Genomic DNA, 22,019 nt, shown 5'->3' on the forward strand with positions numbered 1-22,019 from the left:
TTTAGAATCGGGCAGATCTGCTACCTGGGGCATCACTACTGGCTATATGGCCCTATGGGCAAGTTACTTAACCTCTCAGATCCCCAAGACAACTCTCTGATCCAAGAGTTCTTATCATGGACTCTGGGCAGTCTGGTAAAGCCTATTAACCTCTTCTCGCTACTATTTAAGAACACTAAGATTAGTGTGTTCTTAAACACATAAAATAAAATAAATTCGATTATATAGAAAACTAATTGGAGTGAAATCCAGTCATCAAAATAATAAAAAGAACAATTCATAAACCTTAAGTTAAGAACCCCTGTTCTAAGACTAAGCTGCAGAAGAGGGACCAGTCTGCACTGGGCAAAGGAGTTTTCTTCTCACTGGGAGATCCTTAGATCAATGAAATTACAAGTCCTTCCAAAAAAGTAAAACAAATATGGAGGCAGGAGAAGCCATTTATGGACAAGGGCTAGATAAGCACACAACATTTCTTTTCTATTTGGTTGCAACTGTCCAGATGAATACTGAAGGATGCTATCTGTTATATGGATGTTTCCAAGTATGCAAGGCTTTCATATGGCACAATCAAATATTTGTATTCTTGATGGATTGTTTCTATTTTCCTCCAGTTGGACAGAACAGATTCTAGCTGGTTGAGTTTAACAGCCCAAATTACAGTTGGTTCAAGTAGGAATCAAGTTCATTATTCCCTCTTTTAGTTTACAGAATGGGGTATGGAATTGTGGGAGGGAATCCATGCCTTACTTCCAATCAGATCTCTCAACTCAGTCTTAGCAACTGACAACCTTATCCTCTTTGGGTTCCCCTGCCTCAATGATTTTAGAAAGAAAAACTTTTGGCAGGGATCCAGCTGACCTCATTCTGGTTAAGGTACATGTGTTCCTCGTCTAGGTGAAGCACAGAAATGGAGAGGCCCCTTGGGGAAACAAATGGCTGGTTGGGGATTTTTGGATGTCAGATATCTGATTTGACCTAACTTGGTATTTAGCAGAGTGAGAGAAGTGACAGGAGCTGGGGGGAAGGAGAAGGGATGGGGAAATAGTGCTATAACACCCAGATCATTGTTATTCAACATTCTGTGCCCTAAGAACTGATGACCCCCTCAGATTAGGACTTAGGTTGGCTTCCCTTAGAGCATCTAACAGTCAGTTCTTCTAAAACCAGGTTTGCTGAAAAAATGACTCAGTTCCTCCCAAGATTTGTTCCTAGTTTACTTACCCTACTTTCTTTTTGGTGTAAGAATTGGGCTAATTTTTTTTTAATCATTCAAGTAGAAGCTATTTAATAAAGTAGGAGGAACAATTTAATGGACTGAGTCAACCAGAATCACTTGTAGACCATGTCTAAGCCTCTACCTTGATTTCTTCTCATATTTGAACCCACCATCCCTAGCTCTGAGGTAATCCAGGGATGTTTGTTTCCTCAATAATTTCTCAGTAATTAATGAAAAATTACCATGTCTCTGGGGCAACAGGTACTTATTAAATACTTACTATTTTCCAGGTACTGTATTAAGAGTCAAGGATACAAAGAAAGATGGGGGAGGGGATTGTTTGTTCTTAAAGAGCATCCATTCTAATGGGGGAGATGGCATGTAAACATCTTGTTGTTTATTTAATAAACTGACAAAACCTCCTTTCCCAATAATACTCATAGCTGTATATATGTGAATATATTCACATATTAAATCCTTTAATCATCTAAGATTTAAAAAATATTACTGCCTATAAATTACTGAGCATAGTTTATTAACAGCAGCTTATATTTATATAACAATGATGGCAATATGAAAACAAAGACATTGATAATTACTTATCAGCACAACCACAGTTACCTCAAACCCTCACTGTAATGGCAAATGACTTCATTTCAGAGAACTGTTTAGTTCCCCCACTGTTTAGTTCCTTCAAGATAGCAAATAAAGCCTCTTTACAATATAAAAGTTGAGTTCTCTCAGGAAATAAGTCTTTCTAACCTCCTTCTTTCAGTCTTCTCTAGATTCTCCCAAGTCATCATCACTTAATATTCTCTCACCAAACTTCTCTTAACAAAAATTTCCTCCTATTACTTCATCATAAAATAACAATTAATGCAGTTCTAATGAGAAAGAAGTTTATCCTTCTCCTTTCTCTTCTCTGGGTTCTCCATAGTTTATCTCATAGTTCCTTGTAGTCAAAATTAGACTCACACAGAGGGAACTCAACTAGGAGAAGCTCCTAATAGAATGGCAGTAATAACTGTAAATCCAAATTGTTCTTTCCACAACATTCCATTTGGCTCTTAAATACACAATACCGGTGTCTGTAGTATCTCCAGAAATGCCAACTGAAGCAGGTGTTAATAATAAATAGAAATGGGGGTAGCCAAATGACTTAATGGATTGAGAGCTAGGTCTAGAGATAAGAGGTCCTGGGTTCAAATCAGATCTCAGGCACTTCCTAGCTGTGTGACCATGGGCAAGTCACTTAACTCCTCATTGACTAGTCCCTACTGCCCTTCTGCCATGGAACCAATATATAGTATTGATTCTAAAACAGATGCTATGGGGTTTAAATAGTAATGATAGCTTTTTTAATATAGTGATTTGTACTTTTAGAAAGTAACTTCATATTTGTTATATTATGAGGATGAGGATGATGATAATAGCTAACATTTATGGAATATTTTATAGTTATCTCATATCCTCATAACAATCCTGACAGGTCTATGCTGTCATTCTCCCCATTTAACAAACACAGAAACCTAGACTTCCCAGAATCACATAGCTAAATCAGGGTCCCTAAAGCAGGATTCAAACTCAAGTCTTTACAAATCCAAATCGAGCTTTCTAGCCACTGTACTATCTATTTCTCTAAATAGCACATGCACCATGACAAAATATGAGTTGATCTTATTTGGTCCTCATCATTATTCCTTGCAGGAGACAGTGCAAGAGTCATCATGTCATTAGGTGGATGAGAAAATAATTACAAAGAATTCCAATCATTTGTTCAAAGTTCCAGACTGATGGAGTCTGGTATAGAACCCACTGCTCCAGACCCCTCTCTAGTACTCTTTTCAATGTGCACCCTCCTCCTTCTAATGGAAGCTCCTAGAGCATGATTGGACCATCTTCTTGTTGTGGCAACTAGCACCTAGGACAGTGCCGGGCATAGAGTAGTCACTCAATAAATGCTTGTTATTGACTAAAGGAATAAATAAACAAATGAATGGAAAGAAGATTAAGCATTGTTCTAGATATGGTGTATGGAAGCGCAAATGCCAGATCATTGAGTTTTTCTCCTTGGCAAACCTACCACCATCATTTTGGGAATATGGAATAGGGAAAAGAGCATTGACACTGCAGTCAGATGACCTGAGTCTGAATTCTGACTCTGCCCCTTATTCTTTGGGCCTCAGTTTCATGTAATTAGAATTTTGTACCCCAGGACTCCATTTCCCAGAATTCCAATTTCATCCTCAAGTTCTATCCTTATGTTTTATAGTTAAAACTTTCTGTAACTCCACCCTCTCTCTCTTCTCTTCCTGATGTGACTTTGATGGAGCAGTTCTTTTAAACAGACAAGGAGAACTTGGGCATGTGACTTTATTTTGTTAGATAATTACCTTTTTATTCCTTTACTTCAAGTGATTATTAATAAATCTTATAAAACACTTGGAGTTATTGGATATTAATTTTAATCTTAAATTTCCTTCATGTATAAAAGAGAAAGCTGGACTAGAACCCTCTATGATCTCTTCTACTTTTAATATGTTCCTATGGTCTCACCTACAAAGATGTTCATAGCCAGTGACAGAGCATTGTTGATGATAACCATGACCCACAGCACTCTGAAATTACCTCCAGCACAAGCACCCTCATGGCTGGCATCATATCCTTGCCCCAGCCAAGCCAACAAGTCTCCTTAGAATGTGCCCAAAAGATGGAAGCCAAGCGGCTGTGTTTTCTATTTCCACCTCAGCAAAGCTGACAAGCCCTTAGCCATGATATTGGACACACGGCTCCCTTGAGTGCTTGAGCTTGTGCTGTGTGGCGAAGGAAAGCAGGTGAGGCTGCCAGTTGGAAGGAGCCCACACCAAAAAAAAAAAAAAGGTCCTTTCTGTGAATTCAGAAGTTTGGAGTCCAGCAAAGCTCCTTCCCAAACTCCCAAGTCATAGGGGTGTGAAAAAAATCACCATTTTTTCTTATTTTTGCAATTTATTTCATGAGGCAAAATGCCCATCATCGTTTTAACAACAGGGAGAAACTGAAAAATTAACTGCAGTGCTAACAAATGGGAAGTAACACGACCTTCCCAGCTACCCACTCAGGCTTGAGCTGCTTTAGGCAAAGTCCCAAGAGCCAGCTCGTTTATTCCCCATCAATCCTGGCAACACTTTTTTTTTTTTTTATCACTAACATTAAACCTTCTGGGTAGGGCAGTTGTGAACATTTGCACAATGTACTGGGGCCAAGTGGAATGAATGTTCCCCTATCCACACATTTGTTTGTGTATGGATGGCGTCACCACCCCATGACAATTGGGCAATACAAGCCCTCGTGCCTGCCCACAGGTGAAATGTGCTCATGTTTCTTTCTTTCTTGGAATAAAAGTTCCACCATGTGTTGGAGCCCCAGTGAATTCCACCAAGACGTGAACATATATCACGTCACCAGGGATATTCTCACTCCAGCAATCAGACATACCTGTTTTCCATCCTGTCTTAGAAAAACTTCAAGGGAAATACTTAGTTATCTCTCTCAATCCTCTCATCCTTTCTTAAGAGACTATTTGAGCTGAAAAGCTGAGGGAGGAGGAGCTCTCTGATTACTGCCTGAGATCAGATAGCTAGCTATCTGATGGCTAATGGTAAAGAAGCCATTTGCAGTGGGGGAATTGGTAAGTGAGATATCAAGCTTTGCTTCATATTATTAATTATACAGTTATAATTTATAATAAGGCATTAAATGATATAATTATTATATTATTATTCAATTTATTATTATTAATATTGTCACGTTTCAAATTCAACACCTATTAAGAAAAACAACAAATAACAAAACAAAACTGTTCCTGATCCATGTGTTCTTCTTCAGTTTTGCTAATGATTTGGTCCCCAAAAAAGTGAGTGTGAAATGTCTCTGACACTATGTCACTGCTCTGGATCAAGAAACTCAAATAGCTCCCTAGTGTGTATAGAACAAAATACAAATTTCTATGTTTGGCATTTTAAAAAGCCCTCACAGTCTGGCTCCAGCCTTCTTTTCCAGGCTTCTTCTACCTTACTGCCTGTCACGAATTCTACATTGAAAGCCAGACTTACAGCTTCCAGTACAATATATAGCATTTCCACTCTCGCCTCTGCCTTTGCCTTTGCCTACCCTCCACGGCTGAAATACTCTCGCCTCACTGTATTTCCTGAAATATCAACTTCCTTCAAAGCTAAGCTTACTTAACATCTCCCTGATAAGGTCTGAGCCCTTTAGTTCCTAGTGTTCATACAGACTGTGTCTTTACTTTATGTATATTTTTATTTACATATACGTATACATATATATATACCCCGTCCCCCTAAGGGGCAATGAACATAAGCTTCTTGAGAGCAGTGAATATTTCTTCTTTGTCCTCATGTCTATCCCAGTGTCCAGAACAGGGTCCAGTAAATAGATCGCTGCTTAATAAATGGTTGTCAAATGAATGAGATGTAGTATCTTCATCCCTGGTTATGGAAACTTTGCTTGACAACTCCTTATGAGCCAAAATTGCCTTAACTATGGAGCTGTTCTTTTTCTTCTCAAGTTTTCAGGCTTCTGGGAGGATAAAGAAAAAGAAAAAGGTTTTTTTTAATTATGAAATATAAACTAAGACAAATAGGACAGTTCCCATCCTTTGCCCTGAGAACATGTTTTGTGACAGGGTTAGTTAAGGGTAATACCCTTAAAAGGAATTCTATCAGGATAGCTAGGTGGCATAGAGGAGAGAGCAGCAAGCCACTTTGCCTAGAGTTGGGGGGCCCTGGGTTCACATCTGGCCTGAGAGAGTTCCTAGCAGTGTAATCCCAGGCAAGTCACTTCACCTTGATTACATGGTCCTTGCTCTGTCTTAAGGTTGTCAATAGAACAGAAGGTAAGAGTTTATTTTTTAAAAATAAAGGAAATCTATTTCATTTTCTGAATTACAACTACTGGACTCGCTCTATTATTCTGTAGCCTCGTAGTAAAGGGGTGATGAGAAAACAGATGTTATAAAATCAGCTCTTACAGGTACAACCCTTCCTGATGTCTCCTTTTCTGCTTTTCCTGACATTAGCCAGATTTGGATAGGATCATGTTTATCCTGCAATACCAACACAAGTTTAGGCAAGTGAATTCAAAACTTCTCCATTTCACACATTATCAGTTAAATGCTAGTAATGATGAGAGGCTCCCTCCAAATGAGACGCAGGCCATTGTGTGAAGCAAAAGAGAGACATTTTGTTGTTGGACTTGGTTTTCAGACACCCAAACTGACAAAAATCTCTCTGGTTCCCTCCAATATCCATGTCCAGAGGACCCAGTTGGTGATCTAGTTTTGCAACTTCTCCCACAATTTCTTAGAAGAAGAAAAGGCAGGTGATGTGGAGAACAACCTAAGGCCGCAGTCTGCAGAATGGGACAAAGTAAAGAATGAGAGAGAAAGAGTTGGGAGTGGGGTGCACTACACAGTTAACTTGTTGGGAAATGAGGCACATTGCAGAGTTAGCTGTAGGGGAGAGGGGCACATTACGGGGTGAATTCTGTAACAAGGCTAAGAAGCCAGGAAAGTATTCCAAGGGTTTGGGTAAAGGACTAAGAGAATGAGGAGGGGACTGAAGATCTCAGGAAGAATGACAAATGGGTTTAAGTATCATGAAACAGAGAGAGAGATGGAAAGAGATTTTGGTGATGATGAAGGAGAATTCAAGATCAGGAAGGTAGAATAGTCTGGGCTGTGATGAGGCTTAATATCCGACCACCCCCGTGGGTGGTTGAGATCAGTACAGAGACAATGTAGGTCATGGAAGCTGATGAAGTTGATGAACCAAGAGGCCAAGTGACTTTTTGAGCAAATGACGGACACCAAGATCTAGAGGATCGTGAGGCTCCCCAGCCATCCAGTGACAGAGCTAGGACCAAACTACACCATTGTTCAGTAAGGGTAGCATTTCACCGTAACCACCCTGCCCACAACTGATTGGAATACTCTACCTGGTGGGTGAGTTGAGTGGGAAATGACTCACTAGACCAGCGTAACTAGAAGCATCCCTGGTGTTTGCTCTTAAAAACATTTCTTCCTTTGCTTCAGCTAGGGCCTAGCCATGGTCCTGACAAGCATGGCAGAGCTTAGGTATAACAGAATTTGAACATGGCCCATATTGTATGTAACTGTGAAACATTTAATTAACCCCGACTGCTGCTGCTACAGAAGAAGATGCCCATCTTAGCAGCCAAACCTGACAGTCTGAGAGAAGTTACGTGAGCAGACAGGCAATCATCAACTGTGGGATGTGGTAGACAGGAGACTCAGAACCAAACTACTGAATCATTCCCCTCACCACTGTAGGCTGTGCTCTGCTGTACTTGATCATCTGGGATTCATGCAACGTGTGTTTAAACTCTCCATGACCCTATGCAGAGATGGGGCATCCTCCATCCTGGTAAAACATGCCCAGATGTCCAGACAGTCTTCTGTTAGTAAGGAATAGTGCAATTCTTTGCTAGCTCTAAAGACACTAATGAAAGTCACCAATGAATAGCTACAAAATGGAAGTGGTTGTGGTAGATCAAAGATAAAGGAGAGAGAAATAGGGGAGACAGAGACAGAGAAATTGAGAGAGAGAGAGAGAGAGAGAGAGAGAGAGAGAGAGAGAGAGAGAGAGAGAGAGAGAGAGAGAGAGAGAGAGAGAGAGAGAGAAGGGAGAGGGAGGGAGGGAGGGAGGGAGAGAGACGAAGAATCGGGTTCTCAGAATTTTCTGCGCATCATGTGCCTTGCAGTCCCATTCGAGCATCACAGTTGTCTGTCTGGGGATGGCAGACCTCCTTCATTGGCATCTTCTAACACCTTTCCAGGGAGGGAAGGGCAGGGGCCATCTCTGGCCAGGATGAATTTTATCTGCTGCCTTTGGTTTCATTTGGGAATTACCCAAGTTCGAAGGAAGTAGGAGTTTGTTTTTGTTCTTCTGCTGATTTTAATTCTTTTCCTTCCTTCACTCCCAAAAGGTCCAGAATCCTCAGAGATGAACTTCTTACCTCCTTCAAGCCCTCTCCTTCTCCCTTTTCCCCTCCTTTATGCTTTCCTAACTCTCTCTCCTCAAAGGCCAGAACAGGAATAGTGGGGATGAGGGTATCCCCTTTGGTGCTGGTGGGTAAGTCAGTATAGTTTTAAGTTTTGTCATTAATAATTAGTTATTAAGTCATTCTTTTGTAACCCCATTTGAGGTTTTCTTGGCAAAGATACTGACGTGATTTGCCATTTCCAAATCTAGCTCATTTGATAGACGAGGAAACCAAGACAAGCAAGGTTAAATGACTTGCCCAAAGTCCCACATCTAGTAAGATTATGGGGTATGACTTGGATGGGGGGGGGAGGGCAGAGGGGGAGAAACTCTGTTTTATTTTAATTGCCTGATAGTCACCATTTCACAGTCATTCCTTTGGTAAGTATATGAGACTGGATTTGAACTTCTATCTTCCTGACTCCAGGTCCAGCCCTCTATCCATTGTGCCACCTAAATGCCAATAATGCCTAATGCTCATGTCTGCATTCCAGGATGGTAGATTTAGAGCTCTGCTCCATCCTGCCTGCCTGTAGCTTTCTTTAAGTCTCAGCTCCAATCCCCTCTTCTTCCTGAGCCCTCCCCACTCTCCAGCCCTGCTCCAGGGATGCTGGGGTTTACCTTCTGTCTCCCCTCCATGAACACACTTTGTGTGTTTCCAGTCACTGACACGCCATCTCTCCCATTCGACTGGGAGTTTTTTTGAAGCTTAGGCTTTTGCATCCCTGACGCTTAGCACAGATCTGCCTCATGGTAGGTACTTCATTAATATTTGTTGACCTGACTGAGTCCTGGCCCTGGCCCAAAGAAAAATTATGGGAAGGATAAAGAGGTTAAAAACTAATGATTCCAGGGAGTAGTTAGGTGGCTAAGTGGATAGAGAACCAGACCTAGAGATGGGACATCCAGGGTTCAAATTTAGCCAAAGACACTTCCTAGCTAAATGACCCTGGACAAGTCACTTAACCCTTCCTGCCTTGCCCTTGCCACTCTTCTACCTTGGAACCAATACACAGTATTGATTCTAAAAAACTGTCAATGTGGGGCAGCTGGGTGGCTCAGTGGATTGAGAGCCAGGCTTAGAGACGGGAGGTCCTAGGTTCAAATCTGGCCTCAGATACCTCCCAGCTGTGTGACCCTGGGCAAGTCACTTAACCCCCATTGCCTTAAAAAAAAGAAAGAAAGAAATCACTTTCCTATTCTGAAGGATGGAGAATTGAGAACTGGTTCTCAGGAGGGAATTATCAAGTGCAAAGAAGGACTTAATTCCTGAAAGAGAAAGGCACCTAGTAGGCATTTGGTAACTCCTTATTGGAGTCCATTAAATTATCTGCCCATCGCTGGCCCCATCCCCTTCTTTTAGCTACCAGCTGTGTATGCATGTGTGTGTGCATGTGTGTGTGTGTGTGTGTGTGCGCGCGCGCGCGCGCGCGCACTTAGGAAATTAAGGCCAATTATCAGGGCATTTTAGGGAAGGGAAAGGGGGAGGTGAGCATCTGAGCTGTGTGAAGTGTAAGAAGGACACTTACTACTTAATGGAAGAGTAAAAATAGGGACTTCTTCAGCCTGGCTCTCCTGTCCTGTCCCTCCCCTCCCCACCCCCATAATTCAAACAAAACATAATCAGGTATTTTATTTATAGACGTGACTGTTACTTGGACGGGGCCCAGCGCAGGCATTAATAGAGCCCTTACTATAACAAGGAAAATGTTAACATGAGAAGCCTACTTAACAGTGAAGGGCCTTGGCAGCAGTTTTTGCCTTTAGACAATGAATGTGCAGATTATAAACAAATTTTTATGTGTGCGTTAAACACTTAGGAGACTTTTTAATAACATTGTTTTCCTTTTCCCTGTCAGCAGTTTTATTTGAGAGTAATCAATTCCCTATAATGGATAGTGTCCTATACTTAGAGTCAGGAAGACATGGGTTCAAATTCTGCCTCTGCCATCTACTCAAGTGATGTAACCTTGAAGCTCAGTTTCCTCATCTGTAAAATAAAGGCGTTAGAATAGATACTTCTCAGATCTTGACCAGCTCTATAGCTCTGCTCCCATTGGCTTCTGAGTATCTTCTCTTCTTTAAGCCCCACTTTTGATTAATTCAAACCAACCACCCCCATGCCCAAAGTCATCCACCAAGGACAGAAAGTCAACAACTGAATGTCTAAGGGAAGAGAGATTTAGAAGGAAAAAAAAGAAAGACAGAAAAGAACCTAGAGGGAAGAAAGTGAAAGGCAGATGGAAGGGAGAGGGATGTAGATAAGAGGGAGATAAAGGAGGGCCATGGGGAGATCACAAAAAATCAAAGAGACAGGAGAAAAGTAGGGTGTGTTCATACAAGTAGTTAATTAAAATGCTGAAAAGAAAATTATATGAGAAATTACTCTTCCCTAAAAATAAGGGATTTGAGAGGAATTCAGGAGGAAGGGATGACCATAGCAAGGGATGCAAAGATAGAATTTGCTTGGGTCATTGGTTAGCCTAAGACTCCTACTTTTAATTGGCCAACCAAGATGTGTCTTCATTGTCTCCCTAATGTTCTCCTACAGAATGGTGAATTCTTGAAGCACAATCCTCCGTGTTCTTGCTTAAATATCTCTGCAGTAATTTGCCAGGTCTCAGCATCTGTCCCATGTTACACAAGCTCCCTTCTCCTTTCTTCCTTTATACCTATTCTCTGTTCTTGGGAAAGGACTAGCTTAAATGGACAGATTGCAAAATGTTCAGAGAATTTGGATCTACCTCTATCAAGCACCCTCATGACTAACCCGGACATGGGATCGGAGCCCTTCTGGATTCACCCATAATTGACTGCTCTCTAATCAGCTCCAGGGCTCCCGGCATGGGGATAGGGAGGATTTCTTTCCCAATCCTTTATAGTCTGGGGAATGACAAATCAGTAATTGACTCCAGGTTCTCCGGGCCACTGCATACTGCAGTGTATAAGTCACAAGGTTTTCTTCCAAATGGGCCTTCTAGGAGGCCTGGCCTCAGTATGGGGCCAGTGGAAGTTTGGGGGAAAGGAGGCCTTCACCCTGATCCTAGGCTGGACCCCAACTTTAATCCTCTTACAGGAGAGAGGTTTAGAAGAGTCTCCTTATTTGGGACAATATTTTATCCAGAAATATGGAGGAAGCTGAGGAAAAGGAGAAGCAGGGGCATGGCAGATATAAATAGAAGAGGGAGCATGGTTAGTGGATGCAGGGGAGAGTATATTTGGAGTTGGGAACATCATCATTCAAATCTCTTCATGATACTTAGCAGCAGCATGGCCCTGGACAAGTCTAGTCTCAATTTCCTCATCTGTAAAATGGGTATAAAATTACCTGAAGCACCTGCCTCACAGGATTGCTTGAAGACTCAAATGAGATATTTTTTGTAAAACACTCTAAACAACTTGAAATCATTTTATTAGTATTTATTATATATTAATATATATATTAGTATCTTTAGATAATATTTTTCTTGAGATAATATGCTGCTTAGAATATGGGGGAAAGGCCCCTGTGGCCCACTAGAGGACTAGAGAGACCATTACTTTGCTACCTGGAGACTGAGGAAGCAGGATGGAGGCATTCTAAGGTGTCTGAGAGAAGAAAACAAATGGGAAAAAATGTCACAAGGTTAGTGCTAGAAGGGATCTTAGAGGTCATCTATTCCAACTTATTTTACAGATGAGGAGACTGAGGCCCAAGGAGATCATGACATTCTCAAGATCAGAATGGAGTAAATGGCAGAACCAAAATTTGGCTTCCCTCCCTTAAAACATGGGGCAGCCAACCATGGAATAAAATGTCAGACCTGAAGTCAGGAAGACTCATCTTCCTGAGTTTGAATCCTCAGACACTTACTATCTATGAGATCCTGGGGAAGTCTTAATCCTGTTTGCCTCAGTTTCCTCATCTGTAAAATGAGCTGGAGAAGGAAATGGCAAACTACTCCAGTTTCTTTGCCAAGAAAACCCCAAATGGGGTCACAAAGAGTCAAACACAACTGAAAATTGACTGAACAACTTTGGATCATAGATCATAGGTTCATAAGATCATAAAAGAATAGCTGATCGGATCCTCGGGGGTCATCTCATCCCAACCCTCCATTTTATAGATGAGGAAACTGAGTCCCAGGAAGATTGTCTCACCCAAGGTAAAATAGGCAGTGAGAGGAAGGAGGGGGATTTGCACTCCGATACTCTGTCTCCAAAGAAGCTTAAAACCAGAGGAACCTGAATAAAAGGGATAGCTGGGTGAGAGGGTTTTGTTTTGAACAGAACACCTAGAATGATATTGTATGAGATCTAGAAAAGACCTTAAGGCTGCTATCTAGTCCAAACCACATTTTACAGATTTGGAAACTATTGCCCAGAGAGTTGAGAGACTTGTCCAATTTCACCCAGGTCGTTAGTACCATTATTAAGAACCCATGTGATTCCTGATTTATCCTTGTGAGCCTGGCATGCACCTTTCTGGAGACATTTTTAATTTTCCATTTTTATTCTATAAATTATGCTGGGAAATAAGTGCCAAATAATAAAGCAGCATTTGGGAGCAAAAAAAGAACTCCAAAGATTTTAGAGTGGGACAGGACCACAAGGGCATGTCATCCAACTCCTGCATTTTCCAGACAAGGGAGGAGAAGCACTTTGCCCAATTTTTCACAAGTGGTAAGTGATAGAGCCCAGATTTGAACCCAACGCTTCTGATATGAGCTTCCACTCTCCTCCACTGCCTGTCCTCATATGTGATACTCTCTCCCATGGGTTATTTCTAGAAGTGAGCTAACTGGTCATTGGAGAGAAGGTACTTAATCAGTGGCCACAAAAGTTCAGCCCTTTAGCCAAGCTTCCTCTATCACATCATAAAGAATAACCCTCCAAATGGGGATTTGAAAATCCAAAACAGATCCTCTTCTCCCTTGGCTAGTGAGACCAGTTCCATTACCAAGCATTAAAGCCAAATGTTTCCAGCAAGGTCGATCAGTTGGATCAGCCAGAAGGCTCTGGGTTTGTTGGTTTGTTTTTGAAACTTCCAGAAAAAAACTAAAATAATTGGATTAAAGCGACAACTTCAGCGAGTTTAGACCTTATTGACTAGCTTCTATGCTAGCTCCTAGAAAGGGAGGCTTCATTTGTAACAGCTACTATCTGAATGAATAAGATACTCTCCAAGAGAGGATTATGTCTCTAGGCATACCACTACCAATACCCATCCTCTTGGGCTCTGCCCAGGGACACCCCACCAAATCCCATCTTTATAGAAATGGCAGCCATTTGTTCAGCATCTGCTATGTTTATGCAGCCAGTAGGCTTGGAAGTGGTGAGCCTCCATTTCTTGGGTTTGGTCTTTTTTAATCTTTTTTGATGCCTTTTGCTTTTTACCTCACAGTCGTTTTGGGAAATATCCTCTGCTCCCCAGGCCTCCTCCCCCCATTCCACTGATCCCTCCTTTATAACAAAGAAAACCAGATGACTACATCTGCAAATGTATACAGTATTCTGCCCTAGAAGTCCTCCACCTTTCCATGTCTTGCAAAAAGGCAAATCAAGACATCAGCACACATGAAGTCCAAAAGGCATCAGCCCAGAGTCTGAATTTGCTTACAGCCTGGATCACTGGTGGTTTTCATTAGTGCAAAGTAACTGTGGGAAAAGGACAGCTTTTCCAGGGGCATTCATTACTCCCTTGGCCAGGACTAAATCATTGCTTTCTTTCCTAGAATCTGAGATCGTTATTATTCCAAGCCTAAATGCTGAAATCCCAAAACCACCAATACTCAAGTCAAGAGGGTGTGTTAGAAGAGCTAGAGAAAAAGTAGACTAGCTTCTTCCTATGCTGAAAAAGTGAAACCAAGTCTGAGCCTCCTTATAATTCCAGAAAAAGAAGGGACCTTGGAGATGATCTAATCCAACCCTCTTGTTTTATAGCGGTGGCAGTTGAGGGTAAATGACCTGTCCAAGAACACCCAGAAGTAGGTCCTACAAGAAGTAGGAGACCCCAAGTTCGAGATTCTTTCTGTTACACTATAGGGCTTAGCCCCTGTGCCTGGCACATAGTAGGTGCTCAATAAATGTTGATTGATTGGCTTCCAGAAATGGAGCCAGAAAGCCTGGGGTTTCCACAGGCAAAAGTTGCCAGGGTTGCAATCTAGTTTATCAATGGCTACTGGCAAAGCCTCCATGTTAGAGTCAGTGACTTAGTCACAGCTGCATGATTCAGGCTTGCTGGCTTAACTCTCTCACTCTCACACTCTCTCTCTCTCTCTCTCTCTCTCTCTCTCTCTCTCTCTCTCTCTCTCTCTCTCTCTCTCTCTCTCTCTCTCTCTCTCTCTCTCTCTCTCTCTCTCTCTCTCTCCCCACCCTCCCCTCCCTCCCTCCCTCTTCTCTCTTCTCTCTTCTCTGTAGCTTTCAAGCCAGTGTTCCAATCTGAGAGGGACTCCTCCATTGAGAACCCTGTAGCATTACCCAAGGCAATTTAGTCAAAAACACAGAAATGCTGTCATTTTACCCAAATGAAATTAAGAGCTGAAAAAGACAACGGGGAAGTATTTTCAACAAGGGTCAGTGGGGTTTGGGGATTACTGCTAGGAGGATCGAGGGGCTCTGTCCTGTTTAAAAGCCAGCCCAAAAGTTTAAAGCTCTATAAGGAAACTACCTGGTAATTAGGCTGAAAAACTATTGCATTCTTTCACTTGCAAATTGTGCTTAAAATAAAAATGATTTTTTTAAAATTTCAGGTTTGAAAGAGATTTGAAACTACTGAAAAACTGTCTCTGTTGAAACAGTGCCTGGCCCAAAACATGTAATAAATGCCTATTGACTGAAAGTAGGTAGAGGATATTATAGAGTGTAAATTAAATGTTAATAAAGAAAATAGCGAACTGCAAATAAATTCACTCAAGTTCAGTAAAGAGGTCCAAAGGATGCTCTTTGCCTGGGGACAGAAGAGTCATAGAGAAGACATTTTTAGTGACTTCTTATTGCCCCCGAAGTTGAGACTCCTTTGCCTACAATTCAAGCCTCTCCCTGGTCTGCCAGCACCCACTTTTTCCATCCGTTCTTGTTATCATTTCCCTCTACACACTCTGCAGCCCAGTCCTGGACAGTCTCTGTCCCCCAAATGGTCTATAAACTCTCCAGCCCCTTTGCCTTAACTTATGATGTCTCCTTTCCCTTCTTCACCCATTGAATTGTTATCCATCCTTTCAAACAAAACTCAAATCCCCCCCGCCCCCTTCTCCATGAAGCCTACCCGTTTGGCAACAACTTTCCTTCTGAGAGCTCATGTCCTATTTTGTTTTATTCTTCTCTGATGAATTTACTATATAATGTTGGATATCAATCATCTGTGCATCTATGTTTGCCGCATGTGATCCTAGACCATAAGTTCTATGAGAGCAGGGACTATCTCTTAGCTAAGATTCAGATCTTTCCCCAGCACACATTCTCTGTGGTAAATGTAATAAATGTTGAATGAATGGGATAGTAGGGAAACTGAGGCACCCAGGAAGAGTAAATGATTTAGTTGCCTAAGGTAAGCATCAGAAGCAGGATTTATATCCAGGTCCTCTGACTCTGGCCAGAGTCAGGGGTCTTTCAGCTGGGCAAGAAGCTAAGATGGTCATAGTCTTTTGGTATCATTTTCAGCTGACTATAAGAGGCAAGAACACAAGCAGGCTGAGACATTGTTTAAATTCTCTCCCTCCCTCTGTCTCTCCCTCCCTCCCTCCCTCCTTCCCTCCCTCCCTCCCTCCCTCCCTCCCTCCCTCCCTCTCTCTCTCTCTCTCTCTCTCTCTCTCTCTCTCTCTCTCTCTCTCTCTCTCTCTCTCTCTCTCTCTCTCTCTCTCTCTCTCTCTTTCTCTCCCCCTCTATCTCTTTTCTCTCTCTCCTCTCTCTCTCTCCTCCCTCTTCCTCTCCTCCCTCTCCTCTCTCCTCTCTCCTCTCTTCTCTCTCTCTCACTACCTCTCTGTCTATTTCCCTCTCTCTCTCTTATTAGGTTTGTTGTTTTGGTTTTTTTAACTCAACTCAATAAGCTTTGGGTTGCTTCCTTGGCCAAGGATGCCTTGGGAAGCCATTTTCACAGCCACTGTGTTGCCCATCCCCTAACATGTTTTCCATTCTTGTACTCTCAGACCGCCCTGGTTTGCTGAACGTAAAGCCCATTGAGGACATCCAGGATAACTTACTACAAGCCTTGGAGCTCCAGCTCAAGCTGAACCACCCAGAATCCTCCCAGCTCTTTGCCAAGTTGCTTCAGAAAATGACAGACCTCAGACAGATTGTAACGGAGCATGTCCAGCTGTTGCAAGTCATCAAGAAAACAGAGACAGACATGAGCCTTCACCCGCTCCTACAAGAAATCTACAAGGACTTGTACTAGTGAAGGAGTCCTAGCCCACTGACATCTTGTTCCTTCTTCCAATTGCACTATTTCTTTGAGGGAAAAACATGAGATGCCTAAGAAATTACTGTGAAAAAAAAAAGCATTTTAAAAAGGAAAGAGCTTTAGAATAATAAGATCTATTTTATGCATATTGTTTTTAAAGACACATTTACAATTTACTTTTAATATTAAAAAGTGACTATATCATGAAATTGTTGGCAGTATTTGGAGAATGAGTCTGGTGTCCTGGGGTTGTGTCTTGTTTCTGTTTTTATTTTAGCCTTTCTTTTTTTCAGTATTCTGATTTTTTTTTAAACTATGGATGGCACTGCCCATAAATCTTCATCATAAAATAAATTAATTTCTTTGACTCCATCTACAGGAACCATTCTAAAACATCTGATATCACGTGTTCCCGAAGTCCTCTGAGGATTCCACTGCAGACCTTTCTGAATTTGTATTTCTCAATCTGGATTTGATTAAAAAACAGGGGTAGGTTCTGTCCCAGGATGCTTGACTTCATTAAGAAGCAATCCTTCCATGACCCTGTACCTAATTTCCAGTGCTATGAGATGCACCCAATATATGCATCCTGTGCATGTATTATAAATGTATCCCATGATCCTAGGGCTGGAGCTAAAAGGGACCTCAGAGACCAACTAGTTCAACTTCTTGTTTTCTGGTTGAGGAAACTGAGGCAGATAAAAATGACTTACCCAAGATTATATAGGAAGTAAGCACCAAAGGCAGGATTTAAATCTTGTCCCTTTGCCTCTGGAACCAAATGCTCTTTCAACTGCACCATATTGCCTTCATCTCTGTCAAGTATTTATTGAATATCTGTTGTATACCTGAAACTGAACTAGGCACTGTGGGAGACCTGAATGCCATAGTCCCTGCCCTTAAGGTCAGAGTACCTTTGAGAAGACAAAACCAGCATTCATGCACCAACTATTTGCCAGGTACCATGCTAGTTGCTGAGGATACAAAGAAAATGAAAATGTCCCTGTTCCAAAGACCTTACATTCCACAAGAGGAAATAAGATGGGCTCAGATAAATCACTAAAAAATAAATTAAAAATACAAGGAAATTCACAGAAGAGAATATACTAACAACTGAGGAGATGGGAAAAGGCCTTGGATAGGAAAGGGGTGTTAATCTGAGAATTAAAAGATGCTAGAGAGGCAGCAAGGTGGCACAGTAGACAAAGCACCAGACCAGGTCATAAAGACCTGTGTTCAAATTTGACCTCAGACACTTCCTAGCTGTGTGATCCTAGGCAAGTCACTTAACCCCAATTGCCTAGCCCTTGCCAATCTTCGTTCTTAGAACTGATTCTAAAAAGAAAAGTGTTTTAGAAAAAAGAAGAATTTAGAGATCTAAGAAGCAAAAGTGAGGAGGGGATTAATTCTAGGCAAGAGGGACAACTTTTTTCAAAGACTTAGGGGTAGGAGATGGAATGTTGGATACAGGGGACAGCAAGTAGGCAACTTGAGTTAGAATGTATACTGCATGCAAGGGAATGAGTGTAAATGGCCTGGAAAGACAAACTGGAGCCAGATTTTAGACAAAGGAATCAGTGTTTTTTGTCTAGAGATGACAGAAAGTCAGTGAAGTTTCGCTAGCAAGGGAATGACTTGATTAATTCTGTGCCTTCAGAATATTAATTTGATGGCCAAGAGAAGACTGAGATGAAAAGAGAAGACTGGAGATGAAACCAATAAGTAGGCTATTAAAAGAGTCTTAAGTAAAGGAAAGTGAGGGACTAACTAGAGTTATGCTTGTGGTGTGAATGAAGAGAAAAGAACACATAGGAGGAATATTGAGGAGGCCAGTCAACAAGACTTGGAAACTGAATCATTGTAGGGATAGGGTAGAGAGAAGAGCCAGGAAAATTCTGATATTACAAATTGAGGTGATTGAAAGACTAGGGATGTCCTCAGAAGCAGGAGAAAGGAAAAGGAGAAAGAGGATAAGTTCTATTTTGGACATGTTGAGTTTTGGATACCTATGGGACATACATGAAACAGCTGAAGACTAATTGGTAGTGTGTAATTAAGTGCCAAGTGAGTGGTACAAGCCACAAGAGGAATCCAAAAGGAGGAAAAGATCAGTGAGAACAGGAAGAGTCTTGAAAGGCTGCTGGAGTAGATTGGACTTAAGCTAGACTGAGGACAGGAGTTTTTAACCTTTCTTTACTTCCTGTGCACTCTTGGGTGCTTGACACCATACCTGGCTTGGTTTTTAACCTCTGTGGGGAGGCTGGGAGGGGTCATGGACCCCTTTGGTGGTTTGGTGAAATCTATGGACCTCTTCCCAGAATTATGTTTTAAAATGCATAAAATAAAATACATATGATTACAAAGGAAACCGATTAGAGTGAAATATATTTGTCAACATATATTTTTTAAGAACAAATTCATGAATCCCAGGTTTAAGAACCTTTGGGGGTGATGGCTATGATTTGTGTAGAGAGCCAAATATGAGAAAGAACTTAGCAGGGTAATGAAATAGAAGAAATAGAGGTGCAGAGATAGGAATGACCTTTGTGGGAGATTTTAAGAAAACTAACATGGCCCATTAGGTTCTCCTAGTTGTGACCACTCCAAGGACTAAGACCCTATAGTTCATGTTTATGTCCTAACTATATTTACCCTAACCTGTCTTCTTCCTGCCGCCTTCACATATCCACTGTGTGTTCTGTCTCTGAACTCATGGCTTTTATTATCTCAGTCATTTATTGAGTGGCCCAATCAGGGGTCATGACTGCCTATCCAAGCCCCTGCCTCTTGGTGCCCTTTCCGTGCCCCTCTCCAATCTTCTCTCCCTTCTCAAATTTTCCTTTGACATTTTGGATCTCTTCTTTGTCCCTATTACTCTCTGCCTTGTATTATTATACTTATCTGAATTGGGGATGGACATGTTGGGGATACATGCTGTATCTCCTCCCCCCATAGATTGGAAGCTCTTTGAGAGCAGGAACCATCTTTTTTTTTTTAATCTTTGTATTCCCTGCACTTAGCGCAGTGTTTTGCACAACAATAAATACTGAATTTATTTGAATTGGCACTAATCACACATTGAATTATATAATTACCTCTACACATGGATCTTGTCCCCTCCACTCCCAACTAAGCTGTAAGCTTTTTGGGAAAGGGACCCTCCCATATTTCTTAGATCCTTCACAGAACCTAGCTCAGCACTGAGCTCAGGAGATGTGTTCAGTAAATCAATGCAGATTGATTGATAGTCATCTTAGCTTTCACTGGATCTCATAATCTCACCATCCCTTGGCTTTGAAGAGATCTTTATCATAGCCCTACTGTTTTGGAAGTCTTTCTTCCCAGGAGCTGAGTAGAAGATGACCATTAGAGTCCTGCTCAGTGCTAAGATTTTTCTATTCTAGGATTTATTCATTCATTCCTCTCAACAAACATTTATTAGTGCCTTCTGCATGCCAGGTATGGTGCCAAGCACCCAAGAGGGCACAGGAAGTAAAGAAAGGTGCCCTCCCTAGTGTCCAGGAACCAATAGGCTTAGTAGAGATGATAAATACACATGTGCCATCAACTATAATGAGACTATGCTTAAAAATAAGTAAGTTACAAAGGGCTTAGATCTGATTTAAGAGAGATCATTTCCTTTTGGCAGCAGTAAAGGGGGAAGGAGCATTTGAGCTCAGCATTGAAGGAGTACTTATCTTAACCAAATGAGAGAATAAACGAATGGGCTTTGAAAACTCTAAATGTATTATGAAACTATAAGAGTTTAGAATTACTGCCTCAAACTGATTATCTATCATTTCTTCTAATAGTCATCTCTTGGGGGAATCTCCTTTTCCTGACTATAGTTTTACTTAAGAGAAGTTCAAATCTATTCATTCAATGTATATTTATTAACAATCCCAAAGAGAAATAATAATAAACTAAAGCTCTCTAAGCGGCAGATGCCCTCATCATTATATTGAGTTGATATACCTCTGATTATAGCCAAAGATAGAATCCTATCTCTTAACATCTATAGATATAATAATTCTGCTATCCTGTCCTAACTCAGGGTACAGTAAAGTCCCTTATTTTAACTTCCACAGGCAACTCTAGAAAAAATCCTGGACTTCTAAACTCTTAAAAACCTAGCAAAAACTTCAACTGCTCCTGATGAGCTGTGTGTGACCTGGGGTGGGCCACCTAATTCCTTTGAGCCTGTTTCCCCATCTGTAAAAGGAAGGGATTGGCCTGAATGATCTCTAAGGGCTCTCTTCATTCTAATAATTCTTTGATGCTATGATATACAATATATCATAGCTCCACTCATTGCACTTTCTCCTGAGACTTTATGGGACCTGATACAGAGACTCTACTTGACAATGAAACATCTGGAAGAAGTGACAAAGTCAATCAGTCAGCTGGATCGCCTAGGTTTATAGGATGCCAAACATCTGGATGTTTTGAAACATCCGGATGGCTGACTGGAGTTTTCACTGTCCATCTGGGTGCTTGGTTCCACAGGGACCCAGCCAAGGAGACAGAACATGGAAGAAGCAGACGGGAAGGTAGGGGCTCTACCTCCAAGGGAATCGCTTGCTTTTTACTGGATTTCTCAAACAAGAAGCCTTTCATTTCAATTCATTTCTCAGAGCTGGTTTCCCATCGACTCTATTCAGCTGTGTCCAAGCTCTTTCCACATTATCAGAGCTATCCTTGCCAAAGTAAGAAAAGGGGAGAGGAACTCTTCCCCCACCCCAAGCTCTGTTCCTTGGCACTGAACACTAACATTCAATAGCTTTCAAACCCTGGCGACTTCTGAATTCCCATCTTTCCCTCTCTTTCCCTGTGGTTTGGATGATAATTTCCTAAATATTTTATGACACATTATGTCCCTCTTTCAGAGCTCCAGCTCCTCTCCCCCCAGGATGATTCATATATTCATCACTAACTGTATCATCATTTATTTGTAGGATTTTCTCAAGGCACATAAACACACTAGGGGATTTGTCCTAATGAAAATAGGAAGAAAAATAACTTGATTCAAAAGGCAAAAAAAGGTTTCCAGGCTTCCATAAATGCCCTCTCCTCTTGTTCCGTCCCTTAAAGCATGGTCTGAACCCTCTCCCATTTCTCTGGGTTCCATATGGCCCAGGAACCAGCTGTTACACCCCTCCATGGATGGGAACATGAAAAATACTGCATATATCTAACCTCATTAGAAAGCAAAGTGAAGCTAATTTTATTATTTTCTGCCCCCAACCCACCCCCACTTCACCTCTGATCTTGGCTGAGGATCTGCTGGATTCTTTAGGAAAAACTGGACAGGCTTAGATAGGCTTAGATAAACTGCCTCAATTTAGTCAACCAAGCTAAT

The 22,019-nt window shown here is 41.5% G+C and overlaps 1 protein-coding gene and 1 long non-coding RNA gene across 3 annotated transcripts in view; one reads left to right on the forward strand and one right to left on the reverse strand.

Moving 5' to 3' along the window:
- PPARG (peroxisome proliferator activated receptor gamma) overlaps window positions 1–19,028 on the forward strand; it is a 190,716-nt gene extending 171,688 nt beyond the window's left edge. For both annotated transcript variants that reach the window (XM_007500246.3, XM_001376110.5), the window contains exon 8: window positions 16,407–19,028. In XM_007500246.3, coding sequence (XP_007500308.1) covers window positions 16,407–16,654 — 248 coding nt within the window. In that variant the 3' untranslated portion in view covers window positions 16,655–19,028. The remainder of the gene's footprint in view (window positions 1–16,406) is intronic.
- The window catches only part of LOC103094911 (uncharacterized), a 97,081-nt gene continuing 77,726 nt past the window's right edge, over window positions 2,665–22,019 (reverse strand). The window contains exon 5 of the long non-coding RNA XR_001623860.2: window positions 2,665–5,797. This is a non-coding gene — a long non-coding RNA (uncharacterized LOC103094911). The remainder of the gene's footprint in view (window positions 5,798–22,019) is intronic.

This window comes from Monodelphis domestica, chromosome 7 (assembly GCF_027887165.1).
Source record: "Monodelphis domestica isolate mMonDom1 chromosome 7, mMonDom1.pri, whole genome shotgun sequence".
NCBI lineage: Eukaryota > Metazoa > Chordata > Mammalia > Didelphimorphia > Didelphidae > Monodelphis > Monodelphis domestica.